We start from the raw sequence: 18,746 nt of genomic DNA, 5'->3' as shown, positions 1-18,746 counted from the left end.
GTAAGATCCAACCTTTTTCGTTAATACATTTCATCCTGTACAGATGTAAGATTTCATACTTATGGGCTTACTTATGTACAGACAAAATAGGTCAGTTCGGAAACTAGCAATGGACCTTTATATTACAGGAATGTGAGTCATTTGGTTCTTAATCTAAATATATATACATTCATACATACATTATATATATACGTATATAATTTTATACCCTGTACCATTTATTTTTGAATTAACATACAAAGCCTAGATATTGTCCACTCTATTACAAAGTCATTAAAAATTATTTATGGTTTCACTGAAAGACCATGTGAATTAATATTTCTTCATAGTGCTTAAAATAAAATAAAAATATATATAAAAATATTTTGCTAATAACCCCATTTCTCCTATTAAATGTAAACCTTAAAGAGTTTGAAAGATCAGGATATGATCTTACTTGACAGAATTTGTTAGCATTAAAATAATATCGGGGGTATTGTACTGAGAAATAAATGGTCTTGCAGCGTATCCATAATGTTCCAAACACGTTTAAACGATCGCTTCCTCATAGACTACTCTGGGCCACTTGATTAATGGCAGCAGCATGTTAATGGGTTAGTTACATTGTTTTTACTGGTGAGTGGGAGTCAGCAGAAACTGGAAAAATACATATGTTTTAAATTTTATTTGATGTACCATTTTTGTAAAAGGCTTAACAGGCAGCATGGGTTCAAGCTCTGTTAGCTTTAGAGTATTTACTTGGCTCTCAAGTACATCTGGATTCACTGCATTACGTAGTTTGTGATGTTATTTAATTTTTCCATGCACTGTTAAACTCAGCATTAATGGGAAAAGAAGAATTCCTTTCCATTCACATCCTTAACATGGGTCAGCTGAGTTTTAAGGATCAAAACGTATGCTTGCATCATATCCATAATGCTGATATTCAATGAGTTAAAATATGACACGTAATTTAAATCTCTATTTAATGTGTGTAAATCAGGCACAAATGATTATGAAATAACTTTTTTTTTTGTGGATAAGATAACATGAAGATTTGAGCAAACAAAACAAAACATTCACAAAACAGTATGCTTTAACCCTGCTTTCTGTTACCATCTCCTTTCTGTTTTGAAGACATAAAAAATAATAAACCTTGTACCTATGGGCTATGTTTGACACTACATGCCTTAGGATATACTATCCATTTAATTACAATATACAAAGAGCAAATCGTGCATTTCCAGACAGACTTGATGCTATATTATATTTATTTTTTTAAAATTAACACCACAGTCAACTACAAAACTACAGTGAAGACACAAAAAGCACCTGAAAGCCTAAATCAAGCTGTGGTTTACAAATAATTATTTAAATGAAAAATCTCACTTCTAGACTTAAACCAGAGATTCAAAGTCAGCATTATAGGAATTTTAAGGTAGACACAATCAATGAATGGTTATTATTTCCTAAGATACCATAAAGCCTTTTCCTACAATAGCTGACTGAACCTATTTTTATTGTATTTTTTTTTTTTTTTTTCCCCAAAGCATGCATGGAATATTTTGGGATGCTATTTAGGGCAAGGAGAAGAAAAGTGATGGTACTGGTGAAGTACAAGCGATTTGCAGGATCAAGCGTACAATTTTGCATAAAACATTGCATGTAAAAGTAACATTGTAGGTTTTAAGCCATTGCATTACAATTCAACAGTTGTGTTGCACTTAGCTTTAACAAATTTTAAAACAGTAAATTTTGAAGTGAAGAGTTGAACCTAAATTCCTAAACAAAGACCTTGCAATGGTACACCACACAGCAGCTATTGTTGTTTGGGTCTAAAAAGGTATTTACAATGGCAATAGTCTTTGTAAAAGTCTTTTGCAATGTGAAGAAGGAAATCCACCCAGTTTTCTGAAACAACAGAAGGGTTGACATGGTGTGAGGCTACAACCTATCCAGAGGAGCGCTAGTGTCTGCCTTAGTTGGTCAATCTAATTCTGAATGGAAAGTGCTAAAATGGGAGACGCGATGGGAAACAACAACTGAACTCTTCACGGGAAATTATTAACAGTAAGTGTGAACAAATGGAATAATGACAGTTTCAGAATACCACTCAGCCAGTGCTACCTAATAGTTAGGTTATTTGTTTTATACTTGTTTGAAGTTTGTTACTATGTTGACATTTTTCCCATGGAAACAAGAAATTTCATGAACAGAGAAATATGTTAGATTGGTTTTGAAGTTTACACATTAAAAATAAATAATTTTACAGGTGAATTTAGATTTCTTTAATGGTTACAAGAAAGGAAGGCATGAATTCAAACAAGTTTTCTTAATCTCTTTTTTTGGATATATATATATATTATATATATATATATATATAAATGTTACATTCGTTATGTAGGGCAAAGCTGTCTAAAGTATTTTTCTCATAGTAGACTGCTGGGGTACATGAGGAAACAGGCTAAAACAGTTCCTGGGACCGCTCTCAGTTTGTCGCAAGTCTGCTTCTCGCAGTCACCAGGGATCATAAGTTTGACGCGAACCGTGGCTTGTCTCCCTCGGGCTCTGTGCTTAAGACTGCAGAAGAATCCCTTGGCAGGGAGGCTGCGGGTGGCACGGCCCCCCGGTTTGGGGGGATGGCTCCCGAGGACATCTGTCGAAAGAGAGAGACCCGCTGCGGGACGGTGGCCCGGCTGGCTGGAGGTGCACTGGCGCCAGGGGCCGGCTGCGGAAGGGAGGCCAAGGACTCCCCCACGGTGGGGTGAGGCCTGGCGATCAGGGTGGAGATCTCGTGAGGCAGGGAGGGCTGCGAGGCAGAGAGGGGCCGCACCTCCCGGCTCAGGTTGGTGTTGTGGAGGGCCTGGGTGCTCTTGTGGACCTCATTCTTGGGTGCAGTGCCTGGTGGCAGCTGGGGCGCCTGAGGCTGCTGCTGCATGAGAGAGAGCTGCGAGGCTGTGGGTGAGGCATACTGGAAAGTTCGGCTGGCCAGGGGGCTCTGTACTGGTGGGCTGCAGACGGCAGTGGTGTAGGAGCAGGGCGAGAGGATAACGGCTTGCTGGGGTGTCTGCGTGCTGGGTGAGGGGGAATGCAGGCTGCCAGTGGTGTAAACAGGAGGGGACTGCGTCCTGACGCGCGACGAGGAGGTGGTGGAGCTGCTGGAGTTTAGCGCAGGCACCTGCTGCAAGCTCACGGGGGCGATGGTCTGTACCATCTCCCTGTCATGCTTGACAATTTGCTTCAGGATCTCGTTCTCCTGGTTGTTGAACACCCCTGTGTTGAGGTCCTTCTGGAACTTCTGCAGGAGGATGGAGTTCTTCTTCCCTGCACAGACAAACAAAATACTTAGCCAGCTTGACACGATGACTTTACAGTTTGGTTCCATCACTGATGGGCACATCAGCACTGTAACTGCCTGTGGCCTTCACTCACAGTCTGCTCTCCCTCACTCTGTTCCAGAACTGCATGCTATAACAACACACCATGTTCAGACACCTGAACTATCCGTGCCCCTTCACTTGCAGTGCATTGCCATTATTACAATTACTGTGAAAATGTAACCACAGTAATCTACTGAACGTTGGGATGGAAAAAGTCACTGAGCTCTGCATACCTTTCTGATTGCAAAACTGTCCTAATTTCCACTTAACTGTTACATAAGTTATAAATACATCTGCCTTTTAGTACATTCCCTGGAACTAATTATTAGACATTAGTAATCATTGACCATTAGCATGTATGAAATCATCTTTACGAGTTCACTGCCAATGCAATACCTGCTTACTCAAAGAGCACACTGATCTCCTCTCTTATCCTGATGTTTGTTTGATGCTCTCTCAATTTTCTGTCATCAGATTCAGAGGCATACAACTGCACTGAGTTGTCTCTGTTTCGGAGAAGGCAGTCTGCATTTTATCTTCTGTGCTGTGTAGATTTTGTATTGTAAACATAGCACTTCAGACTGGATTACTGCTACAAGAGCAGACTGCCCTTTAATACCAGCATTACTTAGGCACGTATTACTTAGGAGTTGGACTGCACTTCCAAAGATCGCTTTGGAAGACAAATTGTTAAGTTTGAAAATTCTCAGTAAGATAAATTAATATACTAAGTAATCATAATCCAAAATAATAAAATAGATATCTTCAATATTATAAACATATATGTGCATTTCATTTCTTTACTCCTGCTGTAACACGGATAACACAAATATGTTTTCATCCAAATTTCAGCTCAGAATAGACAGCATGATGGCAATGCTCTCCAAGTCTTTCTGTATTCCCTTCGAAGAAACTGAAGACTTATATGTATATGGGGAAATTCTTACACTGGAATTTTCTTGTGAAAAGTGAAGGAAACAACATCAAAAATAGGAAAAAGATATTTTATGAATAGTTGCATTTTAAAATCAGTGTCAGTAAAGACGATCAGAGTGCATTTCTCTCTACCTAAAGCCATACATTTTATCTAACACATTCTACTAGAGAGGTCCAGAATGGCTAGTTGCACAACAACAACACACTTATTTTGATAATCTGCCATATCATTCTGCTTTCCATTTGGATATCCTTGGCCTGCTTTTGTGATTGCAAGCAGATCTGAGCAATGTCAGTGTGCAGTCATCAATGCTAACAGTGCCCATGTTGTGAGGAAAATGAGAGCCCTGCTGCAAAGGATTAGCCCACTTCAATAGACACAGGTTTTGAGAGCAGAGAGAGACTTCAGCTCTTCTCATCATTATAGATGCTATCTCTAAACTATTTATGTAGGAAAATGTCATTTATGTCTCATTAAACTGGATAAACACCTTGAATTGCTGAGGGTAGCAAAAGAAATAGATAGGCTTAATAAGTCATACTAATGATAATTAAACTATTCAAAATAATTCTCACAGAAGCAACAGGGCTCTCTAAAATTCATAGCATATTGTTATTTAAAAGTGAGCTTGCAGAACTACTTTCCTGGACGTGTCTTATTTATACATAGAGCATCAGAACATTTATTACTGTGTAACAGAAATGACATCTGTAACAAAGGTTTAATCTGGATACTTTATCCTTCAATTTAAGGAAGAAATGCTAGATAGATTTTAAGAATATGAAAGATGGAAAAAACTGTGATACCTATCCTGTCAAGTCTATCAATTGCCACTGTTTCAAAGGCCCTTCTCATCATGGGATACTCTTCCAGAACCTCATTGAAGTTGTCCACTGAGAGGGAATAGAGGCGACAGTATGTGTCTGCTCGTACACTGGCAGTCCGACGGCCCTTGGTCAAGAGGCAAATCTCTGGAGAGAGAAAAATTCATTACACACAGGAAACAAGCTAGTGAATCGTGTTACTTAACAGCTAGGAAGTGACTCAGTGCAAACAAGCACTCAGAGGCAATTTTTCTATTGCTGTTTATGCAAGGTTGCATTGGCAATTTTAAAAGTACTTGATTTTGTCTCTGCTACTGTGTAGAAATAACTGATTTCCTTTAAGAGCTGTGTTTCTCAGCTCAGATTTTATCAGGCTTCTTTTTTTAAAAAACAAACAAACAAACAGAAAAACTTCTAGTTGTAAGAAATGATTCATCAGTTGTCAAACACTTTGCAGACTCAACCTAAATGATTTTATTGATTTATAAAACACATATATTCAGCTAAACACTACTGATTCTTTTAATCATTCAACAGATTTTCTCTACTATTTTAATATGTGATTTTTGAACACAAGAACTAGCTTTTTCCCCTCCTCATTTTGCTAACAGTTGAACCCCTTTATGATTACATCATTTGATTAGTCTAGTGGGCTTCCTCTTAGAGTTTCTCCAACAGGAATTCACTATTCTGGAACAGGTGGGACCAAAACCATATGCAGAGTCTTAAAAAAGTTGATTCTTGAATCCACAGGAAAAGAGTTACTGGATAAAGGCAATGTGGAAGGATTGCAACAGAAGAACATAGGGGGAAGAATGAGAGAGATGTATAAATCGATCTCATGGAATGTTCCCAACAGAAGAGCTCAATATTCAGACATTAGTTCTTATATGTTTATAAAGTTGTCAAATTGAAGGTATTAAAGATATCTCTCTTTTAAAATGCATACACTCATTCTTTTCTTTGTCTTCAGCCCTCTTTTCAGTTAAATGTTACATTAGACAAGTTTACAGGGGGTTCATCATTACCTACAGAATCTTTAACACAGGGTAAAACACAAGATTCAGGTATAAATGTTTTTTCATATTCAGCTAAAACTGAAGTTGTTCTCAGAAGACTTCAAAATTAAAGAGAGTTTGGAAACTACTGGAAAACTATTTGGTATTTTTTTTTTTAAGTACAAAACAAAATTTAAAAGTCATTTGCAAAAAGAAATGTTTTAGTTGATCCAATTTTCACGCTTGGGAATGAGAAAATACTGAAAAGTTCTGTATTCTATCTAGGTTTCCAGGGGGAGGTAGGTTTTCCTACTCAGTTCTGGCACATAATAGCACAGAGTTCATATTTAAATACTGGGAGTGGACTGGGAACCAGTCTCCTAACACACTCTTGTATCTAACACAATTGATCATACTCAGTGAAATGTGGAAATACAAATATTTTTTCCTTAGCAACACCAGTTCTGCCATCAAATGTGTAAGGTGCCAGTACAATCCCTTCTTTTGATGCATGGCTTTAACAGAATACATTTTTTATTACTATAGGATATAAAGAACCCTGATGTTTTTTGTTCAATGGTTTTTGATACTTTTTGCTGAAGAATTTTCACATGGCACCTAACCCTGAAGGCTTAGGAGCTAAAATGCTTTAATAGTAATGGATAAATCAAAGTACATTAAATTGCATTCAGTACTAGAATAAATTGTAGTTGAATCGCTATGGCTCTGGGGAGAATGTACAGACTAATGAGTACTGTTAGAGTTTCAACCCAATGTCCCTCAAAAGACCTGTTACCCATGAAAAATGACTGTTTACTGTAAAGAGCCAGCCAGGTCACACAGAAGTCAGTTCTTCTTTCATCCCCCAGCTTATCCTGACCCCTTCTCCTTTGATTGCGCCCACTGCATTTTAGTTACAAGAATGAGAAGGACATTTTGCCCAACGGGAGATAGACTCATGTAGTGAATACCCACCCTGTTTCCTAAGATACTTTTTAGGTCTCATACAGAAGATCATAGAAGTTATTGCAATAATTTTTATTTATTTATTGTCCAACTTTCCTTCATCATTTCTGTTATCAAGTAAGAAGACTGGAAGGAATCATTATGTAAATTATACATTTCAGTCTGAAAATCCTGTGTCAAGCCACAACTTCTGGTTTAAGAACATCTCTTTGGAATGCTCTTGATATCAGTAATAAAGTCTTCTAGTTAGATATTATATGAAAGGATGGGACAGAAAAAATATGAGGAATATCATGGAGTCTGAAAAGGATATTCCTGTCAAATACTTGTGTTCTTTTAGATAAATAAAAATCTTTATATATATGTAAATATACAGAAAATTAAATGTAGACTTGGAGAGAGGAAAAAAGTAATGAATACATCCAGGATATACACATACATACGTACATACCCCCACACATACACATATATATGTATATAAAAATATAAGTATATCCCATTTATATATATATATAAACTGTATATATATATGTATGAACGAACTGTAGACTTCAAGAGGAAAAAGTGATGAAAATATCCAGGGTATACTTATAGTTTGTCTTAGTGGCGTTAAGAACATTGGTTCTTAATTGGCCCTCACCAATTTTGCTCTCCTTGACATTCAGTTGATTTAAATGGACTATGAACAACAAACAATAGCACAGGAGTGTGCAGGAAAACACAAAGGGCACAGGCTATTTTCAGTTTGGACAAACAAGGTTTTTTATTAACATAAAAAGAAAGTGCCTGCAGAATATTAGTGACTAATTTTCCTACCTGTGGTTAGCATGGTGCACTGCCTTCATGCTGACATTTTAAAAGTGTCAAATACTTCTAACTTTCCAAATGTACAAATGTCTTTAATTCCCATTAACAATTATATATTAGGCTACAGTGAACCTATAATTAAACTTTTAATGCAAGATTTACTTTAATTACTTAATCTTTTTTGACAGTTGCTCTCTAGAACAGTTTAAAACAAATGTCAATCACTGTACTAATGGAAAATTACTATTTGAAAACACCAAACAATGCTAAAAACATTCATTTGGTTTTATGGAACATATTGAATAAAAATCATCTAGTTTATCTGCAAAAATTCAGATTTGTGTGCTGTTTACATCAGATCTGTCCCACAGACCAATACTGCTCTAAAAGTAAGATAGGTAAGGACTCAATAAGCATGCATTTTCTGCTGTCAAGACACCAACAGAAAAAAACTTCAATGATCAAATTTTGAAGCTAAGCCAACTCTGAAGATTATAACAGTAGTAATAAAAACTCACCAACATTTGTTACACACGTGTATGGCACTATCTCAATAAGAACACTGTGTTCACTTTTTGAATTCTCCTCTTGCTGTGAGACTCCTAAACTTTTTCTTTTATTCTTTATAGGAGCAAATCACCTCAAGCATTGTTTGTGATGTTGCAACTCTTAGTCTTTGCTGGATAACTACATGGACTAGTTATTCTAATAATGATTTCCTATGTCTTTAGACAGATGTCAGAAATGTTTTTTTTTGTTTGTTTTGTTCCCCCCCCCGTGGCATGCAGTACAGCTCATCTGACAGTGTGGCACTTATCCATTAACAGTCATTTCATTTTCTGTAAAAATTATACTCCTGAATTAGTTCAAAAGTTCAGTTAACTACTGAGCTTTCTATGCCTCCTTATGATTTGATTAGAGACTGGAAGTAAACTCCAGAAATCCAAATAACAAGATAAAGTTGCCTTGCCGACAAAATGTGACCACAAACAGAAAAGCCGTGCTGAAAAAGGAAACAGTTATGAATCAAGTAGTCAGCTGGCTCATTACAGGATACTAAGCTAGTCCTATCTCCAAGGAATATATTTCTGACTTGAGAATGGTATACTGTAATATGCAGAAAATGAAATATTACAATGAATTACTATAATATGCACAGTTTTTACAAGGACAGAAATAGCAGAATTAGAGCAAAAGTTCACTTTACTAGGTACAGAAATAAATTTTTCTTGTGGAAACAAAGAGACTAGTTAACTAGTTGTATAGTCCTTTCCATATAAAAATAAATTAAAAATAATTAGCAATTTCAATGTATGTTGAAATTATATCAGTTTATTAAGAGCTTTCCCCATTTCTAAAGCCATAAAAGATTTCCTATTATCTGTGAGATTCAGCATTACAGGATCTAATGAAGTGTCCTTCCAGCTGAGGACAGCTGACTCTCGCTTCATTTCCTCAGCAGGAAGCTTGTTTCATCATGTAGCAGGTAGATATGTTGCTGTGGAAATAGGTAAGCAGCTATTCAGACCATCTGGCAACTTTCAGCAGCAAAAGAAAGACAGAAAATCAAAGCCATTCAAAAGCTTCGGTCAGTCATTCTAGTTTACTACAGAAAATTCTAGGAGAACAGGACAGAGGATTAGAATATTACTTACTTTATAGAGACCAATGTGTTACTAAACTATTAAGGAAAGACATTACATAAATGACAACTCCTTCCATCCATCCATGCTTTCATACCTTTTTATAGTATGCCTTGTAATTCTTTTTAATTGCTTGGAGTTTACACAGACTTCAAAGCAAGTTTCCCAGAACAGTTACTCTCCCTCTCTAATCTAAGTCTTCAAAGAAGTAACTCTTTAGCATAACACTAAACCAACAGTTCTTGACATTGACCAGGAATTAGCCAATAGGCACCATTCTTGGCATGTCAGTCAGCTAGGGAATGCAACCTTCAGCCTGGGACATACTTTATAACAGGTAGCACGAGTGACACCTTTTCTTTAGCAATCAGTTATCTGAATTCCAAACAATTAAAAGAGTCTATTGAGAAATCACATCCTACAGAAGTAGAGCATTTTCCTAGGTTTTTGTTGGCTTGAGTATTGCTGATATAGAAAACAGGAATGGATGGCTTTAACGTGCACTTCTGTATGTCTGTCACTGTTCTTAAACTCTGGAAGATATCAAATACTTCTTTATTTTCTAGGTTTTTAATGAATTTATCCTTTTCTTTCAATGTCTTACACTACTGCAAAACACAAAACAAAAAATCAAAAAGCATATTTTTATTTTAGACACTGGAATTATGAATACTGGGTCTTATGATTATATTACATATATATATCAATTACAATGATCATTTTCTTCAAAATAGTGAATAAATGGCAGATTTTATTTCACAATGATTTTGCAAAATAGGTTTCACATAATTGAGACTGCTTGGGGAGTTATGAGTGATATCCCCTAAACCCAAGAGTGGATGGAACTGAAAAGGTTCAGGTCACGCTTGGATAAGTACATTCTTCCATTCTGTCCAATATTTGAGAAATCTTGAAATATAGGCAGTGCTAAACAGGAATATTCCTGCAGCAAAAAGCAGAACTTAATGGAGGAAGAAATCTGAGACATTTACTGCCTTTTACAGTCAAATATGTAAGCTGGACAGTCGAAAGAAAAGTGTGCAAAAACTATCCCACTAATCTATTCCCACTTTAGTACAGTAAATACAGAGTTACAGACTGGTTAGTTTGAGCTTTCAGTGTGCATTTGTCCATAAAGTTGTCAAAAAACATTTTTCTTCAGACAGACAGAATGATTAACCACAGAGAATTCATGAGAAGTTGCCATTTTGAAGCAAGACTAGCCAATTGCAGCTAAGCAACTTCCTTAAAGACTCAGTTCCAGTCTTTCATCGCTTTTTGAGTGCTTTACCTAAATCTAATTTAACTATTTACGATAGATGTTACCTTTTACAGGGTCATTTTACTAAATAAAAGGATAACAGGCAAGTTTCTTTCACATTTTTATTGCCTGTTTGTAGTCATTTCAAATGCCTGACTGTAAATTTTGCTACAAGCTCTCAGAATGTTCATCATCTAATTTATTTAATTGTTAATTTTATTTAACAAGGCAAATAAAATAAATTGAAGATGTGCACTGACTAGTAAGGTTGAAATTGTCCACTTATTAAACAGAAAAAGATGGGAAAAAAGAGTGCATTACATTATTATTAATATAATAGTTAAAAAACCAGAATTTTAGCTAGATTCATTATCCATACCCTCATGACAAGTTAGGAATGCAATTCTTGCTTGCAAATATTTGTTCCTCCTTGACAGCACCTTCCAATAATCCTCTATCACGAAGATGTCCTAAATGTAACATCATGTGAGAAAAAGAGAATGAAATATGTACTGAAGAGAATATTTGTTTCTATGTTTGAAGATGACATAATACTAAGGAGTTATATCAAGGAAAAATAAGGATTTTAGTCTTCCTGAGAGAAATCTGGAGTAGGGAAAAAATGAGGGATATCAGCACTCACAACACAAGTGGTATTATATTTATCCCTCCCAACCAGAAGGTATCCTTCAGACTCAGTCATTTTTGTCTTCAAAGCTTCCTTAAGATAAGAAGCAGCCTTCAAAACAAATGAGTTAGAAGCAGCTGGAGATGAGCATCCATTACAGAATTTTTGTAACTCTTTTCCTGATACAAGATAGAGATGAATGATTAATTCTGTTTCTGCACTTCTTCCCATTACTCCTTTCCATACCAGTGTCCCATCCAAGTTCTCATTTGCTTAATCTTTGTGTTTATACGTCTAATTTTTGGTTTGGTAAGTGGTTGAACTAGAGAAATTCGACTCTTATTTTCTCCAGTATAATTTCTAATTGGCAAAAAGGTGCATTTAGTTCTTTGGAGACAGCACAGATATCCTGGGGAGAAATTATTCTTTCAAAAAGAATTGCCTAACTTTTGTTGACCCAAACTTTGATAGGGTTTGTAGGCAAGCTTTAAAAAGAAAGTCTTAAAATGTATGAGCAATTTTTAAATTTATTTAAGGTCTACAACAATCCTGAAAGTATGCCCCTTCCTTTTTTTCTGGATCTAATTTTGTCCTTTCTGTTGTCGATCTACAAGAATGTTATTTCTTCCAACAACTCTTGTTCTGTATCAGTACACTTCCTTGAATAAGGCTTAATACACTACTTTATAGTAGGTCTGAGAAAACCAGATTGATAATAATTTAAGCAAACTGGCAGAATCTTTAAATTGCTATCTACTGTGGTAAAAGTAAATGTTGATATAGAAAATACATTCTGGGCATATATTCATTTTGAAGATGGGCTTGAGTGCTGTAAGTCAACCCATCTTAGGCAGTCTAATGACTTGTAATTTAAAGTCCTTGTATTTACTGTAAGATAAAAACTGATACACCAATATTTCAATATAATTTGCTTAATATAGATTGGAAGTAAAATTTAAATCTTTCCAGTAAAGTTTTAAGTCATTATTACTTTTACATCAAGAAAGACAGCCAAACATACAAGGTTGGAATACAATTACCTCTATAAAAAGTGGCATGTCATCTCCCCAGACAGCCATTTTATGTCATATCCTGACCTGTCTTTTATTTTTTCTCTCTGTACTTGCAGCAAATAGCTGTGGTTAAGGTTCATGATTAGAGCAAACAGAGGCATCTTACATCTTGCCTATTTTCTCAGCTCAGTCTTTCCAGAAAGCTCAGTATGATAAAAAAACTTGGGATCATTATGTAAAATAGAAATGCAAGCCTCTACTTTGTTTTCAATATTATTTATAAGAGTATCCACCGAGTCCTATTCTATTTTAGAAAAGTGTTCTTTCTAGCAAGAGATTAAGATATGCTAGTTATTATCTTGCACAACCTCCTAATTTTTATGATATTCATTTTATTTTTAATTTAAAATCAAGCAAACAGCAATAAACTCAGATTTCAAGATAATGTGCCTAAATATAGATTTAGGTTTTATACTGCTGGAGTCAAAGTATAAACGTGGCTTTGTTCTACTCATTTTATGCCTTTTGTTTGGAGTCCGATCTTGAAAAAACTCAGTTAATTCCTTATATATTCAGTGCATGGTTCTTGACATATTGGCTTTGACAAACAATTACAGTTGCTAATTAAACTATTATTTTAGCTGAATTTTTGTGGACTATAAAAATGTTGCACTTCTTTTTTTTTTATCTGTTTAAATTATTAAACAAACAATCACAGTCAGTTCCAAATTAAATATTTAGATGAAATATTTAACCTAAACTCATATATTTAGGTTAAATTATACTGTCCAAAAGTGAAGATACTTGCAAAATTATCATTTGCTTTATCTGTGTTTGTCACTTCAAATTTTCAGTGTATGCTGATGTGACATTTTGGGTGTGCTGGTTTTCTTGCTTATAAATACTAAATTAGGAATTAGTTAAACTATTCATGAATGTGCAGAATAAGAACTATCATTTGAGTTCAAGCCTATGTTATTTAAATAGTAAAGATTATATATTCATTTCTTTCAATAATGTTATTAAATTTACATCTTATTTATTTCTAAATAATAAAACTAAAATCAAATCTACTTTCTAATAGGATTTCAGAGCAAGTCATTTTTTTCTAACATATTTAAAAAGTCTCTAACATTTTTAAAAACTTCCTTAGACTTTTTAAAATAGTACTACGTCTAAATTGTGAGCAATTCTCCCATCTGCATGGTATTTTTCCATATAAAATACGGTGTCAAAAGAACAACATGATCTTTAGTAGAAGGAGTTTATGCTGTACTGTGAGAAAATTGTTTCCTCAAAATGGCAAACTAGTTTGTGCTAAGGACATTCCATTTTTATGACCTCTTTCAAGTAATAGGCTTAGAAAAATGGTCTATATTGTTCACCTAAAAATTGTTTTACAAGTGAGTTGGTATGGAGATCTTTAAGCATTTGACTGTGTACTTTCCATCAAGAACATGGCAAGTACATCAGGGAGGCTACTTATGATTAATTATGTATTTTCAATGAGATGCTGGATTGGCATATAAATCCTAAAAGCTGTAATTCACCATTACTTTGAATAACAAGTAGCCATTGTATTATTTTTATGTAGCATTTTTACAAAATGCAGAATTCTATCATATCATATTGTTCAGGTATAAATCACAAGGAGTAAAGCAGTGAGCAGTCAGGCAGTTGAACAGCATTTTCTCTATATATAAAAAAATATAATATGCAAATCCTTAAAAGTTGTCCATCGAAAGGAAGTACCTACAGTGTACCAGAAAGAAAGAAGTGACAAAACATAATCTAAAGTGACTCAACATTTCCCATGGTATTATTTTCCACTGCACTGGTCTAAAATATACTGACAATTGCTGTTCTGAAATGGGGAAAAGATCCAAAAATATTAGGTAGGTCGAAATAGTTCTGTCTAATTGGACTTCTAGAAGCTGAAGGAAATACAAAATACAATTTATTAGAATCTAAAGCTTGAAAGGGTAACTACTAAAATGGCACTAAATAACCGCGGCAAAGTAAAACATTTAAAAATATGAAATATTCCACAAGTCACACTGACAAACCAGTGCTAAGAATAAAAACAGGAAAAAAAAAAAAAAAAAAAAAAAAAAAGCAATCCCATAAGTTGTCTCCAAATTCTGGGAAGATGGGGATTAAATCAGCTTAATATGTGATTTTGCTAGAGGAACAGTGCTATTTGGAAGTTTCATATAGGTGTCCTTGACTAAATTAAAAAAAGACATTCATTTGTCTCTGATTACAATGCAAGCAGTATCTACATTACGTATGAAACTACACAGGGCAACTCTCATAAATATACCATAAACCAGCACGTATCAAAAATACAGTTTTAGAGAATCATGTATACTTCCTCATCCTTCATATATCTGGAAACTCATAGAAAAACAAAAAAAACCAAAAAACTTTTAAAGCAATATGACTTTTCGTTAGTCTACAAAATGTCTTATTGATGACTGTAAGTGGCATGATACCACTGAGATCCTCAATGGGGATAATAAAATAAAAACAGCAGGGAGAGGGAACCACAAGAGACACATCACCAACTGGGTACATGAATTATTGCACACTAGTCTATTGGAATTAGGAAACTCCCTCCAACTACAAACTCCATGGGGGCCCCAGGCTAATGTAAATGATAAAAATATATCCTACACATCCTACACACTCAGTTTGGACTCCCCTAGCAAGACTGGCATCCCTTCAGCTTTAACACAATATCTGTTAAAAACAGACAAATGGAGTTATAATTTCCTGGAACATACGTCTGGGTTGTTGAATGAAGGAAAGCCTGTATAAACACAGGTGGGAAAACAGATGGAAGAGGAAAAACATAGCAGGGACGCAAGGCTTATCTTTTGTCCTTTGAGGTTGCCAGCCCCTTTGCCAATACCTTCAGCAAGGAGAATGGGACCACAGTGAGGAGACAGTGCTCTACCCACTAGCAAGCAAGCAAAAGAAGTAACAGCAGCATTTGGAATATGCTCCAAACAAGCCTCTTTCATTCTGCTGAGGACCACTGTTTGGGTAGTGGTGGATTTATTCACTATTTTTACTCTTTGTAGGCATGTCAGCCCCAGCCTGACACAGCACTGAAACACAAACGAGGTTCAGTATGTGCTTAGGTAGATCAGGACTGCACGCCCAGAGTATCTCCTCAGACTGTATGGAACTGGCAACTGGAGGGGACATCATGAAACCACTCCCACTCATCAGCATGTTTGCAGGGGCAACAGTATGAGTTGAAAAATAGCAGAATGTTCCTCTTTGCCTTTTCTACCCAGGCAGCAGCTTGCATTCCACACCAGACTGCTAGTGAACACCAGCAGACTGGAACAAGGGATGCACAGAGAAGTGGAGGATCATTACATATCAGGGGAGAAAAGGCTTTATTGCCAGGAGGTAAGGACACTTCACATAGCCAGATCTCATTGTGGCAGTAAAAACAGCCACATCCACAACTGACTGAGCAAAAGGAAGGGAACTGTGCAAAATGAGCTCTTTTATTACAACAGACTTCTCTTTAATCTATTATACTCATGTTTGTTGTTATTAATCATGGCACCTTTGTAAATCGTGTAAATATGATCATTATGGAGTGACCTGTAATATGATTTACCCCACCAAAAATCAGAATTCACTTGTATTAGGGGTATTACAGCATCTTATACCAACAGACACTGTTAAAATGTAAATTAAATTTGCATTAGGGTAATTAGATACATTAAAGTATTATTTCTGCTCTATAAAGCCTCAGTAAAATGATAATCTATGTTTCTGTATAAATGAATTACTCTTATTTTTGTGCCTGGTTTGTAAGATGTAAAAACCTTTATTTTTTTAACACATTTATGTGTGTAGTGAGGAAGAAATAAACAATCTGTCCTGTAACTCTTTCTAAGACAAAAAGATCTTTGAGCAATTTCTAATACAATCAACTGGTACCAAGATGAAAAAGTTCAGCAGGACTGAAACCTGGCAATTTTCTCCCTACTATTTACTATCAGGATTATAGCACAATGCACTATTGTGTTTGAAATACTGGGTGTTAATAAACAGAAACACAAATATGTACTGAGACAGAAAAAAAAATTCCAGTATGTCTCATAAACCACTGCTGTATTGACTAATATTTTATATTTTCATTATTGCGAACTGTAGATAAATAAAATCATGGGCCAAATGAAAAAAAAAAAAATTATTTAACAATTGCAACACCTTCAAAATCCAGAGGGACCTGAACAGGCTTTAAAAGTGGGCCCACGTGAACGTAAAGAGGTCCTGCAGGGACAAGTACATGGTGCTTCACTAGGGTTAGGGCAATCCCAGATATGTTTACAGACTGGGAAAAGAAATCATTGACAGCAGCCTCATGGAGAAGGACTTGAGGTTCTGTTAGATAAAGAGCTGGACATAAGCCATCAATATGTGCTTGCAGACTAGAAGGCCAGATGTATTCTCACTCATTCCCTTATGCATGCTTTTTGTTTTCCATTAAAGCTGGAGTGGTGGGAAGGGCTGAGGCAAATGTAGGCTACAGAAAAGGATAGTACCAGACATCATTTGCAAATGCATACTAGCACTTGAAGCAGATGCAGAGGACAAAAACTAGCATCCTACATTCTGCTAGGCTAAATAATGCTCCTACATCCAAAATTCAAGATTTTCTTTAAGAACACTCGTGGAAGTTAAGAGGTAGAATACTCTCCTGACAGCTGTGTCACCAAACAAGCCAAAATATCTTAGTGGCTAGTATATTTGACTTACTTACATCAGAGAGGAGAAACCAATGAGCACATATGAGATAAAAGGCATACAGTAATAAAGCCCAGATCTATGATGGGCTCTCTGGAGTCATCACTCTGCACTTCCATCAAAAATCAATGTAAGGCTGAGGTGAAATACAGTCTCATTAATCAATACTAAAACCACAGAATTTTCTACTTGTTACTGTGGCTGTGGATATTCAGACACATTCTTTTTGAGAAGAATTTCCAAACAAATACTGGTGATACTGCTTTGTTTCATTTTAAGTCTTGGCTTTTACACTAACTACTAGTTGTCCTACAACTCCAGGGTGTAAAAAACTTTCTGCTGATAAAATTTTGTCAATACCAAAGTATTTTAAAGATGGATACTCTGATAAATGTTTTCCAAATTTAAGGTGGGACACACTTCATGAGTTTTGTAGGACAGCTTGCCTCTCCAAGGACTCCTCCCAAAATCCCCAGAGCCAGAGTTCTTGGGAAACCCAAGCTCTCATGACCCCATAGCACCTCTGTGTTTTTTATTCAGTGGAAAGCATAAATATTTAAACTGATTTATTAGGTCAGATCTGGGGCTATAGAATTAAAGTTGTAAGTTGCAGCTTGTTAAGCAGTATCTTGGTCTCAGATTTTGCATATGTCTCCATTGGAGAAAAAGAAGGTGATTAGTCTTGGGATTTGGACAGACATTCGTTACTATTCCCTGGTGAAATATTTTTAATCTTTGTATTGGTCAGGAGGCTCTGCTCAGATTGTGGTGCATTTTTCAGAGAAAATGTATTTCCTTCAGATAGAAGAGCGTATTTGAGTTTTTTTTTCTGCTTTGACAAACCAAGATTTTCACAGTTTTCTGATGGGCATCTTGTTTCCTCTCTTTTCAGCTGCAGTCAAATAGGTCTTTCTTTCTGGGAATTCACAATGCTGTATGATATTTTGTTAAAACAGATCTGAATCATGATGTATTGTATCCCAGAGTACATCCTTTTCCAGATTCTTTCTCCCTGTGTGCTCACTCTTCCTTTTCTCATATCTTCCCTTTCGGCTACAAACAGCAGCCAATATTTTTTTCCCATTTGCCCCAGCAGCTGTTAGGATTCAGAGATATTTGTCCAGATCTTTGTGCTCCTTGTCTCATCCCAGGAGTGTCTGTATGAACAAAATGTTTTGGTATGCACTATATTAAGTTCTTCAGGTATCCAGATAGTGTAAATAGCTTATTTTTTGACTGCAGTCCTGCTAAGGTAGCGGATGAACAGGATGAGCTAAGGAGTCATTTGCACTGCAAGAACAGGCTGACAGTTACATAAAATACTTCCATTTGCAATCTCCTCTGATCCTCTGCTGGTTCAGAGGAGTATTATGGCCAGATTCAGCATGCAGGTTCTTGCAAACTCATTTTCATAAACTGGGGCACTGCTAAGCACAGAGGAAACCACGACCAAGGTTGCTCTGTTTCTTCATCCTCAGCATTTACCTTTTCTCCTTAATCTCCCGTCTTCAGCATTTATGGTTTAAGCCCATGG

At 35.9% G+C, this 18,746-nt stretch overlaps 1 protein-coding gene across 1 annotated transcript in view; it reads right to left on the bottom strand.

Moving 5' to 3' along the window:
* Positions 1-248: 248 nt before the first annotated feature.
* Positions 249-18,746, bottom strand: part of HCN1 (hyperpolarization activated cyclic nucleotide gated potassium channel 1) — a 197,267-nt gene continuing 178,769 nt past the window's right edge. Inside the window, exons 7-8 of the mRNA XM_042875288.1 lie at positions 5,103-5,267; positions 249-3,303 (exon numbers count right to left, since the gene is read on the bottom strand). Coding sequence (XP_042731222.1) covers positions 2,507-3,303; positions 5,103-5,267 — 962 coding nt within the window. The 3' untranslated portion in view covers positions 249-2,506. The remainder of the gene's footprint in view (positions 3,304-5,102; positions 5,268-18,746) is intronic.

Source organism: Lagopus leucura, unplaced genomic scaffold (genome assembly GCF_019238085.1).
Source record: "Lagopus leucura isolate 7727_CA_CO unplaced genomic scaffold, USGS_WTPT01 Super-Scaffold_100014, whole genome shotgun sequence".
Classification (NCBI taxonomy): Eukaryota; Metazoa; Chordata; class Aves; order Galliformes; family Phasianidae; genus Lagopus; species Lagopus leucura.
The sequence above is the reverse complement of the archived record's forward strand: the minus strand, read 5'-3'. Positions and strand labels throughout refer to the sequence as shown.